The sequence below is a fragment of the Pogoniulus pusillus genome, chromosome 21 (assembly GCF_015220805.1).
Source record: "Pogoniulus pusillus isolate bPogPus1 chromosome 21, bPogPus1.pri, whole genome shotgun sequence".
In the NCBI taxonomy this organism is placed as follows: Eukaryota; Metazoa; Chordata; class Aves; order Piciformes; family Lybiidae; genus Pogoniulus; species Pogoniulus pusillus.
In genome coordinates, this window is record NC_087284.1 from 17,007,363 (window position 1) to 17,026,485 (window position 19,123).

The following is a 19,123-nucleotide window of genomic DNA, read 5'->3' on the forward strand; positions in this document are numbered from 1 at the left end:
GGAGAGCAATTCTATTAGGGAAACAAAAATTGCAATATGTAGTTAATTTGATGGTGTTTTGTGTATCACTCTGCATTCAGAAACAACACTGGCACACATAATCCCAGCTTCTAGTGCTGGTTGTTACTGCTTTCTTCTTGAGCACCAGAACAAGAGGACACAGCCTCAGGCTGCACCAGGGGAAATTTAGGCTGGAGGTGAGGAGAAAGTTCTTCCCTGAGAGAGTCATTGGACACTGGAATGGGCTGCCCGGGGAGGTGGTGGAGTCGCCGTCCCTGGAGCTGTTCAAGGCAGGATTGGACGTGGCACTTGGTGCCATGGTCTAGCCTTGGGCTCTGTGGTAAAGGGTTGGACTTGATGGTCTGTGAGGTCTCTTCCAACCTTGGTGATACTGTGATAGCGTAATAGTGTGTGTATGTGTGTGTTAATAGTGTGTGTATCTGCCTGGGCATTTCTTGTGGATGTTAAAATGATGTGAAATGTCCCACTGAAAATACAAAGCCAGGAAATGCAGAATTGGGCTAACTTTCTGTCCTGATTTCACCCCATTGTGCTGCAGGATTGTAGACATCTCAGAACAGCAGGTGATCTGAGGGCCGCCTGTGTTCCGAGAGGAAGTGTAAACTGGCTTAAATGGGAAATATCACAAAAACAGGATGGCAATGAGTTTAGGGAGTCCACAAAGGAAGGAGCCTTCTTAAACATACTGATGTTAAAACAGCAGCGAGCTTGGCGAGTTGAAACAGTGCTAAATGCATGTTTGTATCCAGATGCTCTGAGTTTTGCCATTTAATCGCTTCCCAAATCATGGAATCATAGAATCATAGAATCAAACAGGTTGGAAGAGACCTCCAAGATCATCCAGTCCAACCTAGCACCCAGCCCATGCCACTCAACCAGACCATGGCACTAAGTGCCTCATCCAGGCTTTTCTTGAACACCTCCAGGGATGGTGCCTCCACCACCTCCCTGGGCAGCCCATTCCAATGCCAATCACTCTCTCTGTGAAGAACTTCTTCCTAACATCCAGCCTATACCTACCCCGGCACAACTTGAGACTGTGTCCCCTTGTTCTATTGCTGGTTGCCTGGGAGAAGAGGCCACCCCCCACCTGGCTACAACCTCCCTTCGGATAGTTGTAGACAGCAATGAGGTCCCCCGTGAGCCTCCTCTTCTCCAGGCTGCACACCCCCAGCTCCCTCAGCCTCTCCTCGTAGGATTTGTGTTCCAGGCCCTTCACCAGCTTTGTTTCACTTTTCTTATGCAGCATTTTTGTGGCGATTGGATGTGTTAATGGTGGAACATTTCAGTTTGGATTCCTCTCTGTCCACTTAAGCAATCTGACTTCAGTGAAACTGCACTGATTTGTCTTGCCAGAAAACTGAGTGCTCTGGGGTTAGGGCTGTGTATTTATTTTTGCTTAAGCTGTTAATTACAATATTTTTGTTTAATCTATTAATTACACTATTCCCACACAGAAAGAATGCAGGAGTGGGATTCAACTTCAGGGGCAACATTAGGAAGAGGGAATATTCATTGGAATACACATGGGTTTCAAAAAGCTATTCTGATTTTAGTGTTTTCCTCTGTTCAAGTGATTTTCACAGTAAGTGTCAGTTTCTTAAGGTCAGTTTCTTTGCCAATTGCCTTTTTCATTTCACTGGGAAAATCAGCAGCTTGCCCAAGGTCTGACCTTGAGGGGCATTTGCTCTCAGCAGTGGATTTTACACACCCTCTTGAGGTATCTTCTCTGCCTATGAGCAAGCTGCTGCCCTGCCTAGTGACATGTCCACATGAATGGTTTGAATGCAGAGGCTGGAGCACCCTTGCTCAACTTCAGGGGCCCCTGGGAGCCATCATGGGCCACTCTGAAATATGAACCTTACTTTTTATGGGAAGTTTAATAGAGCTAGGTGAAATAATGTTTGGTTTGGCTCTCTGAATACAAGAGGTCAACACATGTATTGGACAAACATGTCCCAGGTCTTTCCAGGAGCAGAAGGGACATGTTGTCCTTGTTGGCTCACAGTCTTCCTTGAGTATTATTAGTTTCTCTTTGCCTTTCCCTCCTATTTTGTTCTTAAACTGGTAGGGGTGGAAGTCTACTTGATGGTTGGATTCCCTTCCTCCATAGCTACTTTGAAGATCGTTTCAAGGGGATTTGTTGTTAAAATGCTACATTTGAGGGATGTTGCTTTGGTTTTACCCAAGAGCATGACTTCCAGTGCTGTCCTGTTCTGTCCTTAGCAGCCCTGCACATTGCTGTACAGAAACACAGGGAAATAGAGATGGCCAAGGCAGGCAGAGTGAGCTATGAGGCCATCTCATAGCACAGGTCACTGACCAGTTTGACCACATGCCACAGCACCTACTGGAGGAGCTGTGTGATTGCTTTAGTCAGAGTCTGGAGTGGAATCTGTAGCTGGAACATGTGTCCTTGCACTGGTAGCCACAGTCTATCACAAATGATGATTGTTGGGATCATCTTTGGTGTTGAAGGTGTACTTCTCCTTACAGCTGAGAATCTAATTATTCATAACACAAAAGAGGGAAGAAAATGTGGTTCTATGCCTTTTATCTGCCTTGTTCAAGTACTAGAAAAATATGTCTCCTGTCCCTGCAGAAGGTGAGATTTCTTTTTCTCCTTCTCTCCAGTTGTCACTAGTCCCCACTTTGTGACTTCTCAGTGAGCTGGTTTGCCACAGTTCTCTCCAGCAATGTGAGCACATACCTTAGCTGCGTTTTAGGACCCTCTCTTGGTGTCTTCAGGACTTCTGTAACAGAGAAAAATCCTGAGAGAAAAAGAGTTGAGTCACAAAACTCAAAAGGGAGGTAGATGGATTTAGGAACATCTTGAGTTATACTGCAGAAGTGTCAGACCCATCTAGGGCTGACTATTAGTTTGTATGGGAGGTGAAGTTTCACCTAAGTAATTTGGCTGTAGTTGGACCATTTTTCTCTCCAAGAAAATACATCAGCCCTGACTCACCAGAGTTGTATGCCGCTGTGACTGGGTTTAAGGTTAGCTCTTATTGCACTCTTTGCCATACAGAAGTAAATGAAAGTTCTTTTTACCCCTGTCTGGAAGGGAAATGACACATTCTGTGCTCAGAAATTTGCCTCATTTGTGCTAATATGGGTGCACAGAAAGACATGGAAGACCTGTGCAAGATTTGACCCACCATGACCATCTTAAGCTGATGGTCCCAGCCACCTGGAGAACTTGAGAGCCCAACCAGACTTGGCCCTGCAGAGGCCAGGAGGTCTAAGAAACTGTATTAGTTAGTTGTGTCACCAGATAAGACTAAAAGCCTTGCCTGCTTCCCAAGGGAAGTGCTAGGGTAAAGGCTGAATGTCTCAGCTAGATCTGTCAAATAGCACATTCTTTTGATGTGCTACTGGTTGCTGAAAGGATGGAGGAGCAGAAAGACAGGGAGAAAATGAAAGGGCTGTTAAGTTTAAAGGCACAGATGTCAGACCTCCTTTAGTCTGCCCTGGTGAGACCTCACCTGGAATATTGCATTCAGTTTTGGACTCCCCAGATCTGGAGGGACAGGGATCTACTTGAAAGAGTCCAACGGAGGGCTAGAAAGATGATTAAGGGTCTGGAGCACTGCCTTTTGGGGAGAGGCTGAGGGACCTGAGGCTTTTTAGTCTGGTGAAGAGAAGACTGAGAGGGGATCTAATCAATGTTTACAAATATATGAGGGCTGGATGTCAAAAGGAAGGGGACAAACTCTTCTCAGTTGCACCCTGTGGTAGGATAAGGGGCAGTGGTTATGAACTACAGCACAGAAAGTTCCACCTCAACATGGGGAAGAACTTCTTTACCGTAAGGGTTATGGAGCATTGGAACAGGCTCCCCAGAGAGATTGTGAAGTCTCCTTCTCTGGAGACTTTGAAGGCTGGTCTGGAAGTGTTCATGTGCAACCTGTACTAGATTCTATGATCCTGCTCTGGCAGAGGGGGTTGGGCTCAATGATCTATAGAGGTCCCTTCCAACCCCTAACATCCTGTGATCCTGTGAACTTCAATATCTATTTAACAAGATTAGTTAAAACCACCAGCAATAGAACAAGGGGACATAGTCTCAAGTTGTGCCAGGGGAAGTCTAGGCTGGATGTTAGGAGGGAGTTCTTGCCAGAGAGAGTGATTGGCATTGGAATGGTGGTTGTAGCCAGGAGGAGGTTGCTCTCTTCTCTCAGGTGGCCAGCACCAGAACAAGAGGACACAGCCTCAGGCTGCACCAGGGGAAATTTAGGCTTGAGGTGAGGAGAAAGTTCTTCACTGAGAGAGTCATTGGACACTGGAATGGGCTGCCCGGGGAGGTGGTGGAGTCGCCGTCCCTGGGGCTGTTCAAGGCAGGATTGGACGTGGCACTTGGTGCCATGGTCTAGCCTTGAGCTCTGTGGTGAAGGGTTGGACTTGATGATCTGTGAGGTCCCTTCCAACCCTGATGATACTGTGATACTGTGGTGGCATCACTGTCCCTGGAAGTGTTCAAGAAAATCCTGGATGAGGCACTTAGTGCCATGATCTAGTTGAGTGGCTAGGGCTGGGTGCTAGGTTGGACTGGGTGACCTTGGCAGTCTCTTTCAACCTGGTTGATTCTATGATTCTAGGGGTTTTTGGTGCAAGTTGCATTAGACTGCATGTTTTATCCATACTGTCCAAGTGCTAGTTTTTCCTTCTGGCTGCACACGTTTCTAGCTCTTGTAGCACTAACTCAGCAAGTGTGTACTCAACTCCAGCCGTTTTACACAAGCTTAAACAACATAAAGAGTTATGCACACTCCTGTTTACCCACAGCTCGGACATGTGAGGGCTTGTCTAATTCTGTGACAGCTTAAATGAGAGGTTTAGCTGAGTGACATTGGTTGCACAATTGAAAAAAAAAAACCCTTACCTTAAATGAGCTCTAACAAATCAGAGTGGATAAAGACATTCAACTTTGGTTTACAGCGTAGTGTATCTGAACTGCACTGATGAAATCGAAGCGTGGAGCAAAAGGTTAAGTTTTCTGTAAGCGAAGGCTGCTCTGTTTGTGTAAATGTCATTTGGGAACAGGAACAGCATTTTTACATATTGTTTTAGGTATTAATGTTTGGTTTTTCCCTTTATAAGAATCTTTGATGCCTCACCTTTTCCTGTTCAGCATACAGTTCCTGAGGGGAAAATATGTTAATTTAAGACAAATTCTTTGGAGGAAACATACCAAAATAGCACCTTTTTGCCCAGCAGTTCTTGCTGGTGTGTCACCCTGTCCCTTTAGCAAGCTCATATGATAGATCTGAGATGCATAATAATTAGTTCTGAATAAGAGTATTTTATAGATGAAATTTTGTACCATTGTGTTACACATTACATGTGCAGACTATCTGGTGATTAAACATCTCTTTTTCACAGCTGCTTCAGAGGGCTGCTCCTGTGTAGTCACAGAAATCATCTGCTTTGGCATGTCATTGTTCTCTGTGAGATGGAAGCCTCCATCTGTTTGTATGCGAAGCAGTGGTGAGGAGTTTAAAGCCCTGATGACAGATCCCCGGTGAAGGGTTAGCTCCACTGCGTTGCAGAGCAGTGTGGCTTGCTGTGCTGGGACAAATGTCACTTTGAGTTCTCATCCTTGGGGGCTGCAAGTCTCGCCCTACTTCAGTGTGCCTTTTTCACAGGGCTTTATTGGCTGTCCCTTCAGGTGAGATTTATGCTCTCTTCACATCCACTGGGAAAACAAAACAACAAACTGCTTTTTGTGTTCTGCCCCATTTCTGTGTCCTCTCACTTCACAAAATTGTCTCTCATGCTTGCTTTCACCTCAGATTATAACAATCCCTAATTTTGGTTCCCTCCATGCCTACTTCATCTGGCCTCTTCTCCTCATTGTCCAAAAGTTATGGAATCATAGAATCAAACAGGTTGGAAGAGGCCTCCAAGATCATCCAGTCCAACCTAGCACCCAGCCCTAGCCACTCAACTAGACCATGGCACTAAGTGCCTCAGCCAGGCTTTGCTTCAACACCTCCAGGGATGGTGACTCCACTACCTCCCTGGGCAGCCCATTCCAATGGCAATCACTCTCTCTGCCAACAACTTCCTCCTAACATCCAGCCTAGACTTCCCCTGGCACAACTTGAGACTGTGTCCCCTTGTTCTATTGCTGGTTGCCTGGGAGAAGAGATCAACCCCACCTGGCTACAACCTCCCTTCAGGTAGTTGTAGACAGCAATGAGGTCCCCCCCTTGAGCCTCCTCTTCTCCACGCTGCACACCCCCAGCTCCCTCAGCCTCTCCTCATAGGGTTTGTGTTCCAGGCCCCTCACCAGCTTTGTTGCCCTTCTCTGGACATGTTCCAGCACCTCAACATCTCTCTTGAATTGAGGGGCCTAGAACTGAACACAGTACTCAAGGTGTGGCCTGACCAGTGCTGAGTACAGGGGCAGAATAACCTCCCTTGTCCTGCTGGCCACACTGTTCCTGATGCAGGCCAGGATGCCATTGGCTCTCTTGGCCACCTGGGCACACTGCTGGCTCTCCTTCAGCTACTATCTACCAGTACCCCCAGGTCCCTTTCCTCCTGGCTGCTTTCCATCCACTCTGTCCCCAGCCTGTAGTGCTCCTTGGGGTTGTTGTGGCCAAAGTGCAGAACCCTGCAGTTGGCCTTGTTCAATCTCGTCCCATTGGCCTCTGCCCACCCATCCAGCATGTCCAGGTCCCTCTGCGGGGACCTTGTTGCTTTTAAGGTTAATTTTAAGATCTATAGCTTTTTCTTTTTAAATCAATTTTACACTGCCATAACTCCTTTGGCCTCAGTGCAGTTTTCACTGATTTTCACCAGTGTAAGCCACAGGAGACCCTGGACTTCTTTTTGCAGAAAAAAAACCCATGGGTATTGCTTTGTTCTTTAATTTCAGTTTGTTAGAGAAATGAAAAAAGCTTCTCACAGAATGGAAATTATGAGCAGCATGGATTTTCAGGCAATCAAAACATTTTAATGATCTCATTAGCTGTATCATTTACAACACAGAGATGTTAAAAGAAATATGTTTCTTTGGGTTAGTAGAAGCTCTGGGTACACAATGTGTTTGAACATGTCAGGCTTTCGCTGCAATCTCTGCCAGAATTGGAGAAACTTGGAGCAAAAAAGGACCAACACCCTTTCTCCTGTGCCAGCATCTTTGGAGATTAAAACCTTTTCAGCATCATATTCTCTGCAAAATTAGTGAAAAGCTGTTAGGGCAACTCAATAAGACTGTACTAGACTTGCATCTTAGCTGATCATAGAATGATGGAATGGTTTGGATTGGAGGGGACCTTGAAGGGTCATCTAGTTCCAACCCCCCTGCAGTGCGCAGGGAACTATAGATGGATAAATAGATAGACAGGCAGACAGATAGATAAAGTGGTAGTGAAATGATAGTTAAGTGACAGATAAGTGTTGCTGCTAAATGCTGTCAGATTGACTGATATTCTATGATATTACTGGGATTAAGGAGGGATTTTCTAGTAGCAGGGATAGCAGTCTTCCTAAAACCCCGGGTTTGTCATCTGGGAAGTTTTGTAGATAGCCTTTAGAGCTTGAAAAATGAAAGTTCTTCAGAAGACATAGTTACTGTAACAGCAGCCCTTAAAGCTACTTCATCCATTTGACTGCCTCTTACAACCCACAGATTCTAGAGAGAGCACTTACTTGAAATGGACAGTTTCCTGATGGCATGCAGTTGGTGAAGCCCCAGTGCTAAGGACAGGAATAGGGTAGTGAGGCAGAGATTCAGGTTTCTTTTCCTTGGGACACCCAGCTTTGGAGCTGTAGGTGCATGGAGAGTGTATTCCTAAAGCAACATGGTAATGAGAGATGCACTTGGTTTTTTGAGCTGTGTCTTTGCCAGACACAGGCAGTGTCCTCCTTAAAATATGAGCTGCCCAGGCTGTTTACCAGCCTGAGCCAGGCAGTGCTGGGGCTTAGAGAGCTATTGCATCGTGCATCTGCTGTTTCTTTTTACTGTGGTGGTTTTCTGACAAGCTGTGTGTTTTACAGATCAGGACTGCTTGATGAGGAATCCTTGCTCAAAGTTGTGTCTAGGATAAATGGGGTTTGGAAGTCAGACCTTATGGTTCCTGTTGGAATGCTAATGATCTCAGAGGGAGGGCTGGGGTTTTGAAAACAAATCTAAGCTAATGCCTGGGGTTCCTGACAGAGCTGTTAATATCATGAGAACTCATGTTTAAGGCCCCTTTTAAAATGTAAAAGCTTGTCAGGCAGTGCTCAGCCAAGGCTGTTTGGAACTGCTGAAGTGTGTGGACCTTTGCCACATCTGGCCAGATCTCTGCTGTACACTTCAGCAGTTCCAGTGCTGTCAGTAGTGACGCAAACCAGAGCATCATGCAGCTTATCATGGTTTGGATGTATCTACTGCACAGATGCAAGGCAGCTGACCCAGTGAGCAAGAGTGACTCTTCTCTTGCTTGCCATAGGATGGTGAACTCCCAGAACAGTGCCACTGTCACACATCTTGGAAAAGTGCTCAAGTAAGTCAAAATACATCACAGATTGAATAGAGTTTTGAAGACTCCACATCCATTCATGATAGATGTGAGCAGCAAGGTGTCTTTATTAAACCACTCAGAACTGAAGAAGCAGAACAAAGCCACTAAACAAATGTGGGACTTGGGTATCTCTCTTCCCCATTGCTCTAAGCTGTTTTCTGTTGCTACCACCAACACGTTTCCACATCATAGAATCATAGAATCAACCAGGTTGGAAGAGACCTCCAAGATCATCCAGTCCAACCTAGCACCCAGCCCTATCCACTCAACCAGACCATGGCACTGAGTGCCTCATCCAGGCTTTTCTTGAAGACCTCCAGGGACGGTGCCTCCACCACCTCCCTGGGCAGCCCATTCCAATGGGAAATCACTCTCAGTTAGTAATGTCTGTAGCATAATAAAGTAGGCTTCATTCAGGTGCAACAGCTGATGGCATTTTAGCTGCTGTGCTGTCTTCATATGGTAAAAATCATCATGAAGTGGTAAACACTCTAGCAGCTCTGCTAACACTGTTGCTGGCACTAACTGGCCATTCTATGGAGGAAAATGCCCTTGAAGGTTCAATTCAGCAAGTCCTCAACACGTACCAAGGAGGAAGGAAGCTAACCTTCGCGTGTCAAAAGGTACTTTGTAATCAGTTAGAGAAAGAGATCTGTAGCACTCCACATAGACCTTTTAGATAGAATCATTCCTGAGGAAAGAGACATTCTGTCTGCTAAGTTTCAGGCCAAAGCAAGATTTTACAGCCTGATTTCAACCCCCTAGGACAGGGCTTTATAATGGAAATGCTGACACAGCCTTAACCAGTTTGTTTAACTCCAGTGGGCATCAGCTTAAATTCTAGTTCTGATGTGCATTTAATGGCAGAGGATCAAACATACAGTGTAATGGGATATTTTAAGATACTGTGTTTGAAGAGAATCGGTGTTTAAATGTTATTTATGAACCATGTCATTTAAATGCTTCTGAAATGTGCCATTCAGTCCTTGGTTGCTTGAAAAAAAAAATGGAAGCACATTTCTCAGAATGAGGAGTCACATAATTTTCTTCCACGGCTTTAATGCTGAGGCACTTCCAAGAAGAGGGTTGGTCTTACCTTGTTGAACCCTTACTGGAATATCTCTGGAAAATACAGGGTTTCTTTTTCTTTACTGTGGTGTTCTTTAGTTCTTCATTTCAGTCTTTTGAGGTATATTCTGATAGCACTTGGAGAAGGTCTTTGAAGATCACTTCTCTTTAGTTGTCAGGGACTCTGAAAGGAGACAGGAGTCACTAGTATTGTGCTGAACAAAGCTGCTTTTTCTTGTGCTATATTTGTCTTATATTTCAAGTGAGACTGATATCCAAAAATGTGTCTCTCTCACACAACTTAATGTGCTGATTTTGATACACGTTTTTGTTGTTTTTCATTCTGAGGAAGTGGTTTCTCCAGAATGGAAGCTGGTGTTTATTAGAATCATAGAATCATAGAATCAGCCAGGTTGGAAGAGACCTCCAAGATCATCCAGTCCAACCTAGCACCCAGCCCTAGCCACTCAACCAGACCATGGCACTAAGTGCCTCATCCAGGCTTTTCTTGAACACCTCCAGGGACGGTGCCTCCACCACCTCCCTGGGCAGCCCATTCCAGTGCCAATCACTCTCTCTGGGAAGAACTTCCTCCTAACATCCAGCCTATACTTTCCCCAGCACAACTTGAGACAGTGTCCCCTTGTTCTATTGCTGGTTGCCTGGGAGAAGAGGCCACCCCCCACCTGGCTACAATGTCCCTTCAGGTAGTTGCAGACAGCAATGGGGTCCCTCCTGAGCCTTCTCTTCTCCAGGCTGCACAGCCCCAGCTCCCTCAGCCTCTCCTCATAGGGTTTGTGTTCCAGACCCCTCACCAGCTTTGTCGCCCTTCTCTGGACATGTTCCAGCACTTCAACATCTCTCTTGAATTGAGGGGCCCAGAACTGGACACAGTACTCAAGGTGTGGCCTGACCAGTTGACAGTAAAATTTGTTTTAATGCAGATGATCTCTAATACTCTCTGTACCTGACTGTACATTGGAATGTTGCATTGAAATCAGCCAGTTTTACTTAGTCCTTAGTTGCAGTCTGGAATGTAGAATCATCTACTTTATTGCTGAAAAAGAAACCTCTCCTTCAACTGTGATTTACTGAACAGTGCTAACTGAAATTATTTCCATGCAGAAGGTTAGGACATGTAGTTATGGCACTTCAAGACATGTTTTAGTGGGCATGGCAGTGTTGGGTTGATCATTTAACTTGATGATCTTAGAGTTTTAGAGCTAACTCTAATAAGTTTGGGTAATAGTATGAATGTGTGTAATAGTTTGAAACCATTATTAATTAATCAGTAATAATCTATTATATTTTGCATTGTCAAAGTCCTTTGATAATGGGAGAAATGGGAACAGTCTCCAGAGCAGTGGCTGTCTGGCTGAGCCAAAGAGACCCTGTTCCTAGTTTCTTTGTTGGTTATTTTGCTCCTGCTGGGAGCCCAGGCAGCCAGGTGTCCTGGTAGGGCATAAATCCTGCCAGGATGGTTTAACCCTTGCTCTCCTCCTGTTGCTGGTCTGGAGTTGAGTAGATGAACCAATGGAGGGTTGGGCTCCAGCAAAGCCTGGAGGGCTAAGGGCTTAGCACTGTGTCAGGTGTCTTGTGCTGCCCCTCAATGTGCCTGCGTGGTCATATGAGGCACGAAACTTCGAATGCATTGGCCAGAACAATGATGCTAGTGTCTATTGGCCAGTTTGATTTTCAAACTGATGTATTTAGTGAGGGGTGATTTAGAAACTGTGCCTCTCTGCACTGACCCTCCACCGAGCTGGAAGTTAAGGAATGAAGCTGTATGCTTACAGCTTAGCACAATATACAGGCAGATATTTACAGTATTTACAGCTATAGACAGAAATATACCAGTTAAAAAGTAATACAGAAACACAGCAGCCCTCCCAGAAATCAGAGTCCCCAGGAGGGGCTCCCAACCACCCTTCCACCTGCTTTCCACCCCTCTACCTTATCCCAGAGTATTTCTTATGTGCAAGGTGAGCTGCGAGGATCAGCAAGGGGAATTAGAAGCAGGATGAGTTGGGTTACACAGCAAGGGCCTGGGGAGAAAGCACAGGCACTGACAGACACACACACACACTCTCTGTCTTATCCATGTATTCTTGTTTTTATACATATAGGGCTGGGTGCCAGGTTGGACTGGATGATCTTGGAGGTCTCTTCCAACCTGGTTGATTCTATGATCCTATGAAGAGACAATCTGCACTACTGAGGACTTTGTCATTTGCTAAGAGCTTTTTACATGCAGAGTGATTTTCACTGACTTTGCTGCTTTCTGTTTGGATGAGGTATCATCTGTCACCACTCAGTCTTGCCTTTTTCAGCTATTAAAAAGGCATGTAATTTTAATTTTTGTGGCCCATTAGTCTGAAAATGCCACTGGGCTTGTTTAGCCTAAACTTATGGTCTAAAGTCAAGTTCCTCTGCTTTTGAGGAGGCTGACTACATTTTAGAAACGGAGCTGCCACAGGCTGAAAAATCAAGATAGGAAAATAATTACACACAAATATTATTTACAGCCACTCTACAGGGTACAGAAACAGGCATGCTGATTTTCCAAAGCAATAGAGTGAGCAATATGAGGAAATATAGAATCATAGAATCAACCAGGTTGGAAGAGACCTCCAAGATCATCCAGTCCAACCTAGCACCCAGCCCTAGCCACTCAACTAGACCATGGCACTAAGTGCCTCATCCAGGCTTTTCTTGAAACACCTCCAGGGACAGCAACTCCACCACCTCCCTGGGCAGCCCATTCCAATGCCAATCTCTCTCTCTGGGAAGAACTTCCTCCTAACATCCAGCCTAGACCTACCCCAGCACAACTTGAGACTGTGTCCCCTTGTTCTATTGCTGGTTGCCTGGGAGAAGAGGCCACCCCCCACCTGGCTACAACCTCCCTTCAAGTCATTGTAGACAGCAATGAGGTCTGCCCTGAGCCTCCTCTTCTCCAGGCTGCACAATCCCAACACCCTCAGCCTCTCCTCATAGGGTTTGTGTTCCAGGCCTCTCACCAGCTTCATTGCCCTTCTCTGGACATGTCCCAGCACCTCAACATCTCTCTTGAATTGAGGGGCCCAGAACTGGACACAGTACTCAAGGTGTGGCCTGACCAGTGTTGAGTACAGCAGAAGAATAACCTCCCTTGTCCTGCTGGCCACACTGTTCCTGATGCAGGCCAGGATGCCATTGGCTCTCCTGGCCACCTGGGCACACTGCTGGCTCACCTTCAGCTACTATCTACCAGTACCCCCAGGTCCCTTTCCTCCTGGCTGCTCTCAGCCACTCTGTCCCCAGCCTATAGCACTGCTTGGGGTTGTTGTGGCCAAAGTGCAGAACCCTGCACTTGGCCTTGTTAAATCTCATCCCATTGGCCTCTGCCCACCCATCCAGCCTGTCCAGGTCCCTCTGCAGGGCTCTCCTACCTTCCAACAGATCAACACCTGCTCCCAGCTTGGTGTCATCTGCAAACTTACTGATGCTGGACCCAATCCCCTCATCCAGCTCATCAATAGGAGCTCAATATGAGGTAAAATAACGTACAACCTTCAACTGATAAAAGTTGAAATCAGAATTTTATGATCCCACTGAACCTGGGGCACAAAGAATCCCCAAGTAACCATTACAGTCCTGTGGAGAATATGCAGTATTTGGATAATCTCCAGTTAGTTTTCTTTGAATTAATAAACTAATTTACTTAGATGCATGAATTCCATACAGAAAAAAAAGTTTAAAGAGCAAAAAAGAAACCGCAACAAAAAACCTTGAGGGTGGTCTCAGATGTCTGTCTTCTTTATGTAACCTTTTGCATTTTGTGTCTAAGAACTGACATTCCAAATGATTTTCTTTGGCTTTCTGCCTGGACCCAATACTGAGGCAGCAAATTAGAAATGCTTCCCAAGTCCCACAAAGAAAGATCTTTGCTGTGAAAGTGTAGCTAATGTGACACTTGCACTGGGAGCTTCTTATCTTTATCAAGCAACAAAAAATGGCCTGGGTCTGGATGGTGTGAGGAACGAAGGCTGTTGGGGCCATGTGCTGAGCTATACCACGGCTTCCGGAGGGCAGCTGCTCGCCGCTGTGACTCTGCTGATGCCCACTCCCTGCTTCTGTTCCAGGGGCTAACTTTGTCACTCGCAAGATCAGTCGCTCGGTAGCAAAGATCCACCTGGGGCAGCTGGATTGCTTCAGCCTGGGCAATCTCGACGCCAAACGAGACTGGGGCCATGCCAGGGACTACGTTGAGGTAAGCTGCGGACCGTGTGCCGGTTCCTGCCTTGTCTTTTATTGGGGTCGCTTCAGCTTGTGGTCCGTGGAGGGCTGCCTCAAGATGTTTTGGCCTACTGAGGCCTCTTCACTTCACCTCACTCTTGATTTCAGGCAGGGGAATTCAGGCAGCAGTCTACCCCAGGCATGACCCGAACAGAAAGATGAATCTTTGGGTTTACATTCCTTGACTCAGTTCCCTGAGGGAGGGGCCTGACTGTAAAGTGGATCTGGTTTAGAGTCTGCCTTCTATTGCTTGGGCAAATTTTATAGAACCATAGAATAGAATCATACAATGCACTGAGCTGGAAGGGGCCTCTAGAAGTCATCTCATCCAAACGTGCTGCAGCAAGCAGGGACATCCACAACTAGATCAGGCTGAGGCACTTAGTGCCATGGTCTAGTTGACTGGCTAGGGCTGGGGGATAGGTTGGACTGGATGATCTTGGAGGTCTCTTCCAACCTGCTTGATTCTATGATTCTATGCTCAGACCCCCACCAAGCCTGACCTTCAGTATCTCCAGGGACAGGGCCTCCAGCACCTCCCTGGGCAACCTGTTCCAGTGCTCCACCACCCTCACTGTGAAGAACTTTTCCTAATGTCCAATCTAAATCCACCCCTCTCTAGTTTAAAACCACATGCCCTTATGACCAATATTAAAATTGCAGTGAGATGCAATGTGACCCAAAGTCAAAGACCCTGCTGGAGGTTTGTGACCTTTCTGAATGCTGTGTATATTCATGATCACAGCTCTGGCTGGTTGTGCAGTAGAAAGAATCACAACATAGCTGTCGTGGCAGGCATTGCAACGATGTGCCTGCATCTACAGTTTGAAATGTTCTTGCAGTCAGGATTTGTTTCTAATTTTATGCCATGCACCTACTTAAGCAGACAAACAAACAATGCCCCCGTATTGTATTACAGGGAGACATGAATGACCGTGTAGGAAATATTGTCTTTTCCCCAGGAGACTTTTGTCCCCATTTTGGTGCTTAAAGATTTCCTGTGGTCATTGGACTATTTCTGTCTTTTAATAATTCCTCACTGGGAAACCGGATTTGGCTTCACCATTCATTGATGTAGTTTAAAAAGATGATGACTGTTTGTTTTGGTTTTTTTCCTGCATTACAAAGAAGTACTTCGTTAGAGAAAAGTTTGATTTGTGGTTTTTTTATTGGAAGTTGAGATTTACAAGAGAAAATAAAAGTCTAAGACTTTGTTTATGGTAAAAAATGAAAAAAAAAACCCCAACCAACCAAAAAAAAAACCCCATGGCAAGAATACAGATAGAAACTTTGTTCTGAGTGATAGTAGATGACTCAGTAAACAGCCATATTGTCAAATAGAAACTTTGTTCTGAGTGATAGTAGATGACTCAGTAAACAGCCATATTGTCAAATAGAAACTTTGTTCTGAGTGATAGTAAATGACTCAGTAAACAACCATATTGCCTTGGCATCAAAAGGGTTGCAGCGAGTAAGCAAAGGAGGTGATTTCTGGCAGCTGGCTGTAAATGAAGTTGGGTTTTGACTCTGCATTTCCATGTGAGGTGGTAAGAGCACCATGAATGTCGTGACTCTTCCACAACTCGTCGTTTAGATTTGTGGCTACAACATTAGTTGAAGGAATTAATCCACCAAACCATTCCAATCATCTTTGTAATGGCTAGAACTATAGTCAGTGGTGTTCTTAAAGTCCACTAGGAAGTCTCAACTGAAAGCAAGTAAAAGATAAGTCAAGTGAAATGATTTGGTACAGGAACATAATGAGCATAATTTGCTAACAGGCACTGGCTATTCTGTGAATACTTTGGCTGCTTCGTTCCAAGACAGCTTGCACCAGGTCATAAATCATGGGATGAACGCTGATGTCTTCTTCCATAAAGGAAATCCAGAATAACCCTCTGGTGCCTAGTGGGTCAGACCCTTGTCCTGTGTTCAAACCTTTAGCAAACAAAGAGGAAATGAGACAAGTCTATCCAGAAGAATGACTAGCTTTGGCCTCCAGAAGGAATGTAGTTGTCCGAGGTCTACAGCACGAACACATGTTTATTGTGTAAGTAGCATTCCAGACCATTCAGCTACACGTTTTGGGCCTGTCCCAAAGTCTTCTGGAAAGAATTCCTCGCTAAAATATAGTTCATCTTGAGTATTTTTCTTCCTGGAGAGGTATCCCTTTGGGTAAGGCGAGAGTTATTATCAATTCTCTAATTCCCTGAATACTGTGAAAATGTGGCTAGAGGCAGCCTTCTAACGGCTGAAAAGAGAGAGTAACTTTAAACTGGAAATAAACAATTATTTGAGGCTTTAATGGACTGGAAAGTAGGGCTTAGAGATTTAACATTGCTCAAATAAATACATAGAATGTCAAAAAGCACAATCATATTTACAAGCATTTGGGGAGCTTCCTCAAGCATATGGCTGAACACACAGGGATCTGTCTTATCCTCTCCATATGTACATGTGAATCCTATCAATAGTAATACAAGTAACATGTGTATAGACTAGAGCACGTGCTGTGTTTTCTTTCTCCTTATATCCTTATTAGGGATAATCATAAAACCATAAATACATTCTTTTTTGTTGTTTTATAAAACATTATGGGCCAGTTCCTGATCTCATGAAAGCTGACAACCAAGCTCCCATTGACTTTGTGATGAGGTTGTATCCTGTTATGTACTGAAGAACATCTGATGGTTGCAATGCATGGCAGAAGGCAGAGCTCCTGAGCTTTGATCACACACTTTCATCTAATTGTGGCTGTGCTCCTGGGCAAATGCTTCTGGTCAGCTTGAGGTCAGCTTTAGTAGCAGACAATTCAGAGCTTTAGTGTTTAGATATGGCTGGGCTTGATGATGTTAAGAGATCTTTTCCAACCTTACTGATTCTAGGACTCTATACAGGTTCACATCAGAGGAGAGTAGCTGGGATGTGGCTTTGATCAGGTCCGTGAGCTGAGATTTGAACTGCCACCTGCAGGGACTGAAGATGAAGTATAGTGCCATTGAACTACCTCACCAGAAAGAGAGGTTTCCATTCAGTGTATGAAAAGAACTAACTAGAAATAAGTAGACATTGAAAATTTGGAGGTCTTCAATAGAAATCCAGCAGAATTTCAAGCAGTAATTACTTGGGCTCATAACTGGGTCATAACTTGCTCCAGTTCAATTAATTACAGGCTTAATGAAATGCTTAAAATTCTGTTAATACCTCTTAATGTTTCTGCAGAGGTTGATGCTGCCTCTTACTCTCCTTCCTCAATTTCTGCTCTGCTGTGATCCAGCACCAGTTTCTCGGTATGGCATTATGATGCTACGAAGCTGGAAGAGGAAAAACAACATATCAGCACTATTGATTTATAAATCTTCTGTGTCCTGTTTTGTGTTGTGAGGGTAACATACCTTCTACTTACTTAAGAAAGTTCTTGTAAACCATCTGGTAGATGTTTCCAAATATCAGTACAGTTGGTACTAATAGCCTGACTTGTTTCTGTGCCATTTATAAAACACAATCATACAAATTCCCTCAGAAACTCATATAGGAGTTTTATTTCAAACAAATATAGATTCTCACAAACATTTAACTTGGACTAGAGAGAAAAAAAGACAATCAATCCAACACTAGTTGATTGGGGTTTTTATTTCTTATGTGCTAAATGATGGAAATTGAGCCATGAAGGTATTCTTGCATCTGAAACCTTCACATGTTGTTCCTGGGCATGTCATAGACACATTTATTTGTGAAGTCATAAAGGGAAAGCCAACAGACAGAACATGGCCATGTTGGAAAGGGGCTTTGGAAAAAAGCAAGTGTGGTTTGGATTTCAGCAGCTGAGACTTTCTCCTTCTTTCCTTTGGTTTCCTCTCCTGCTGCAGCTCCATCACCCATCTGCAGTGTTGTGTCTGGTGCCTGCACCTGTACACCACCTGTATGTGGGGGTGTGGCTGTCCATGTGTTTCTGTGCAGGGATGGTTCTGGCAGTTATATTCAATTTCACCTATTCAGGGGGTGTATGCATGTCCTGATTTCTCTTTAAGTGTTTGAGATATGTGCTAAGAAAAGATTAAACAAGAAAGTAATTTGTTAAAATAAACCTGAATGCTCTCCATACTTAAAGCATGAAAATTAGGACAGAGAAGAGGTTTAATTACTGTTTACCACTTTTGTGTTTGACCTATCACTGTCTTGAGGCTTTACAAAGCCAAAAAAAGTGCTTCCCTCAGTAAATCCATCTGCTTTGGTTTCCTGTGCCTCAACAGCAGTATGTGTGTTATTATCAAGGCCACCCCAGTGCTTCTCTAAGTAGCCTTGTTACAGTGGTGGTTTTCAAGTGATGGAAAGGTTAGACCAGGGCTTCTTTCAAGTGGAAAGTTTCCAGATTAATAGATTACTTATCATTGTCATGCTTCTGAGGCTGACCTGTTAAGCCATTGCAGCTTAATTGCAGGATCTTTTCAAACAGCACCACTACAAGAGTTCTCCCTGACAAGTTCTGCTGTTGCAGCGTGGTCTTCTTGTAGAACACCAGATGAAGGCACTGGTCAAAAGTAACTTAAAATGCATCCTGTGTTTCTGTGGTTTTAGCTTTCAGCTGTCTGGAATGTGTGGAAAAACAAATCAAATTGTGACAGATTTCCATGTTTAGGAGATACACCTAGGATGAATTGAAAGCAAACATAGATGCCAGCATAGAGACCATACAGTGCAGTGTATATTCCACCTCTGCATGGTGTGTACTTGTTAGCAATATAACAGCAGGGTGAAACCAAAACAGTCTTTTGAATAGGGTCTGTTCCACCTTCCAGTCAGTCCTGTGGCAGCTTTAACGTGAGGCAACTGATGATGAGACTGTGGGAAGGAGGTAAACCTCCTGGGGTTGGTGGAATTGCCTGGATGTGGAGACACCACCCAGCCTGCCCAGGGCTACTGCTGCACCCAGAGGAAGACCACTGGCCCATCATTCAATGGAGCATCTTCACTGGAAAGAGAATCTTCACACAGTTTAATAGCAAACCTTGAACAAGTCTCTCTGTAGTGAATGTAAACCATTATTTTTAAACTATTTTTTCCACTTTAGTCCACACAAACTTGATGAATTTGGCAAGTCTGGTGCAGATTTGATGGCAGTGTTCTCCTGAACGTTCTCTAACCTTCTGCATGCAAAACTCCAAATATTGTACAAGAAGGAAACCCTGAGTTTATGGAAACAAATTCTTGTGATATATGGGAGAGTTTATACAAAT

General features: G+C 44.7%; 1 protein-coding gene across 5 annotated transcripts in view; it reads left to right on the forward strand.

Moving 5' to 3' along the window:
• Positions 1-19,123, forward strand: part of GMDS (GDP-mannose 4,6-dehydratase) — a 397,493-nt gene that overhangs the window by 136,878 nt on the left and 241,492 nt on the right. For 4 of the 5 annotated variants that reach the window (XM_064161097.1, XM_064161098.1, XM_064161096.1 and 1 more), the window contains exon 7: positions 13,733-13,860. In XM_064161097.1, coding sequence (XP_064017167.1) covers positions 13,733-13,860 — 128 coding nt within the window. Of the gene's footprint in view, positions 1-13,732; positions 13,861-17,108; positions 18,097-19,123 lie in introns of those variants that run through there. The other variant, XM_064161099.1, reaches the window with a different exon arrangement.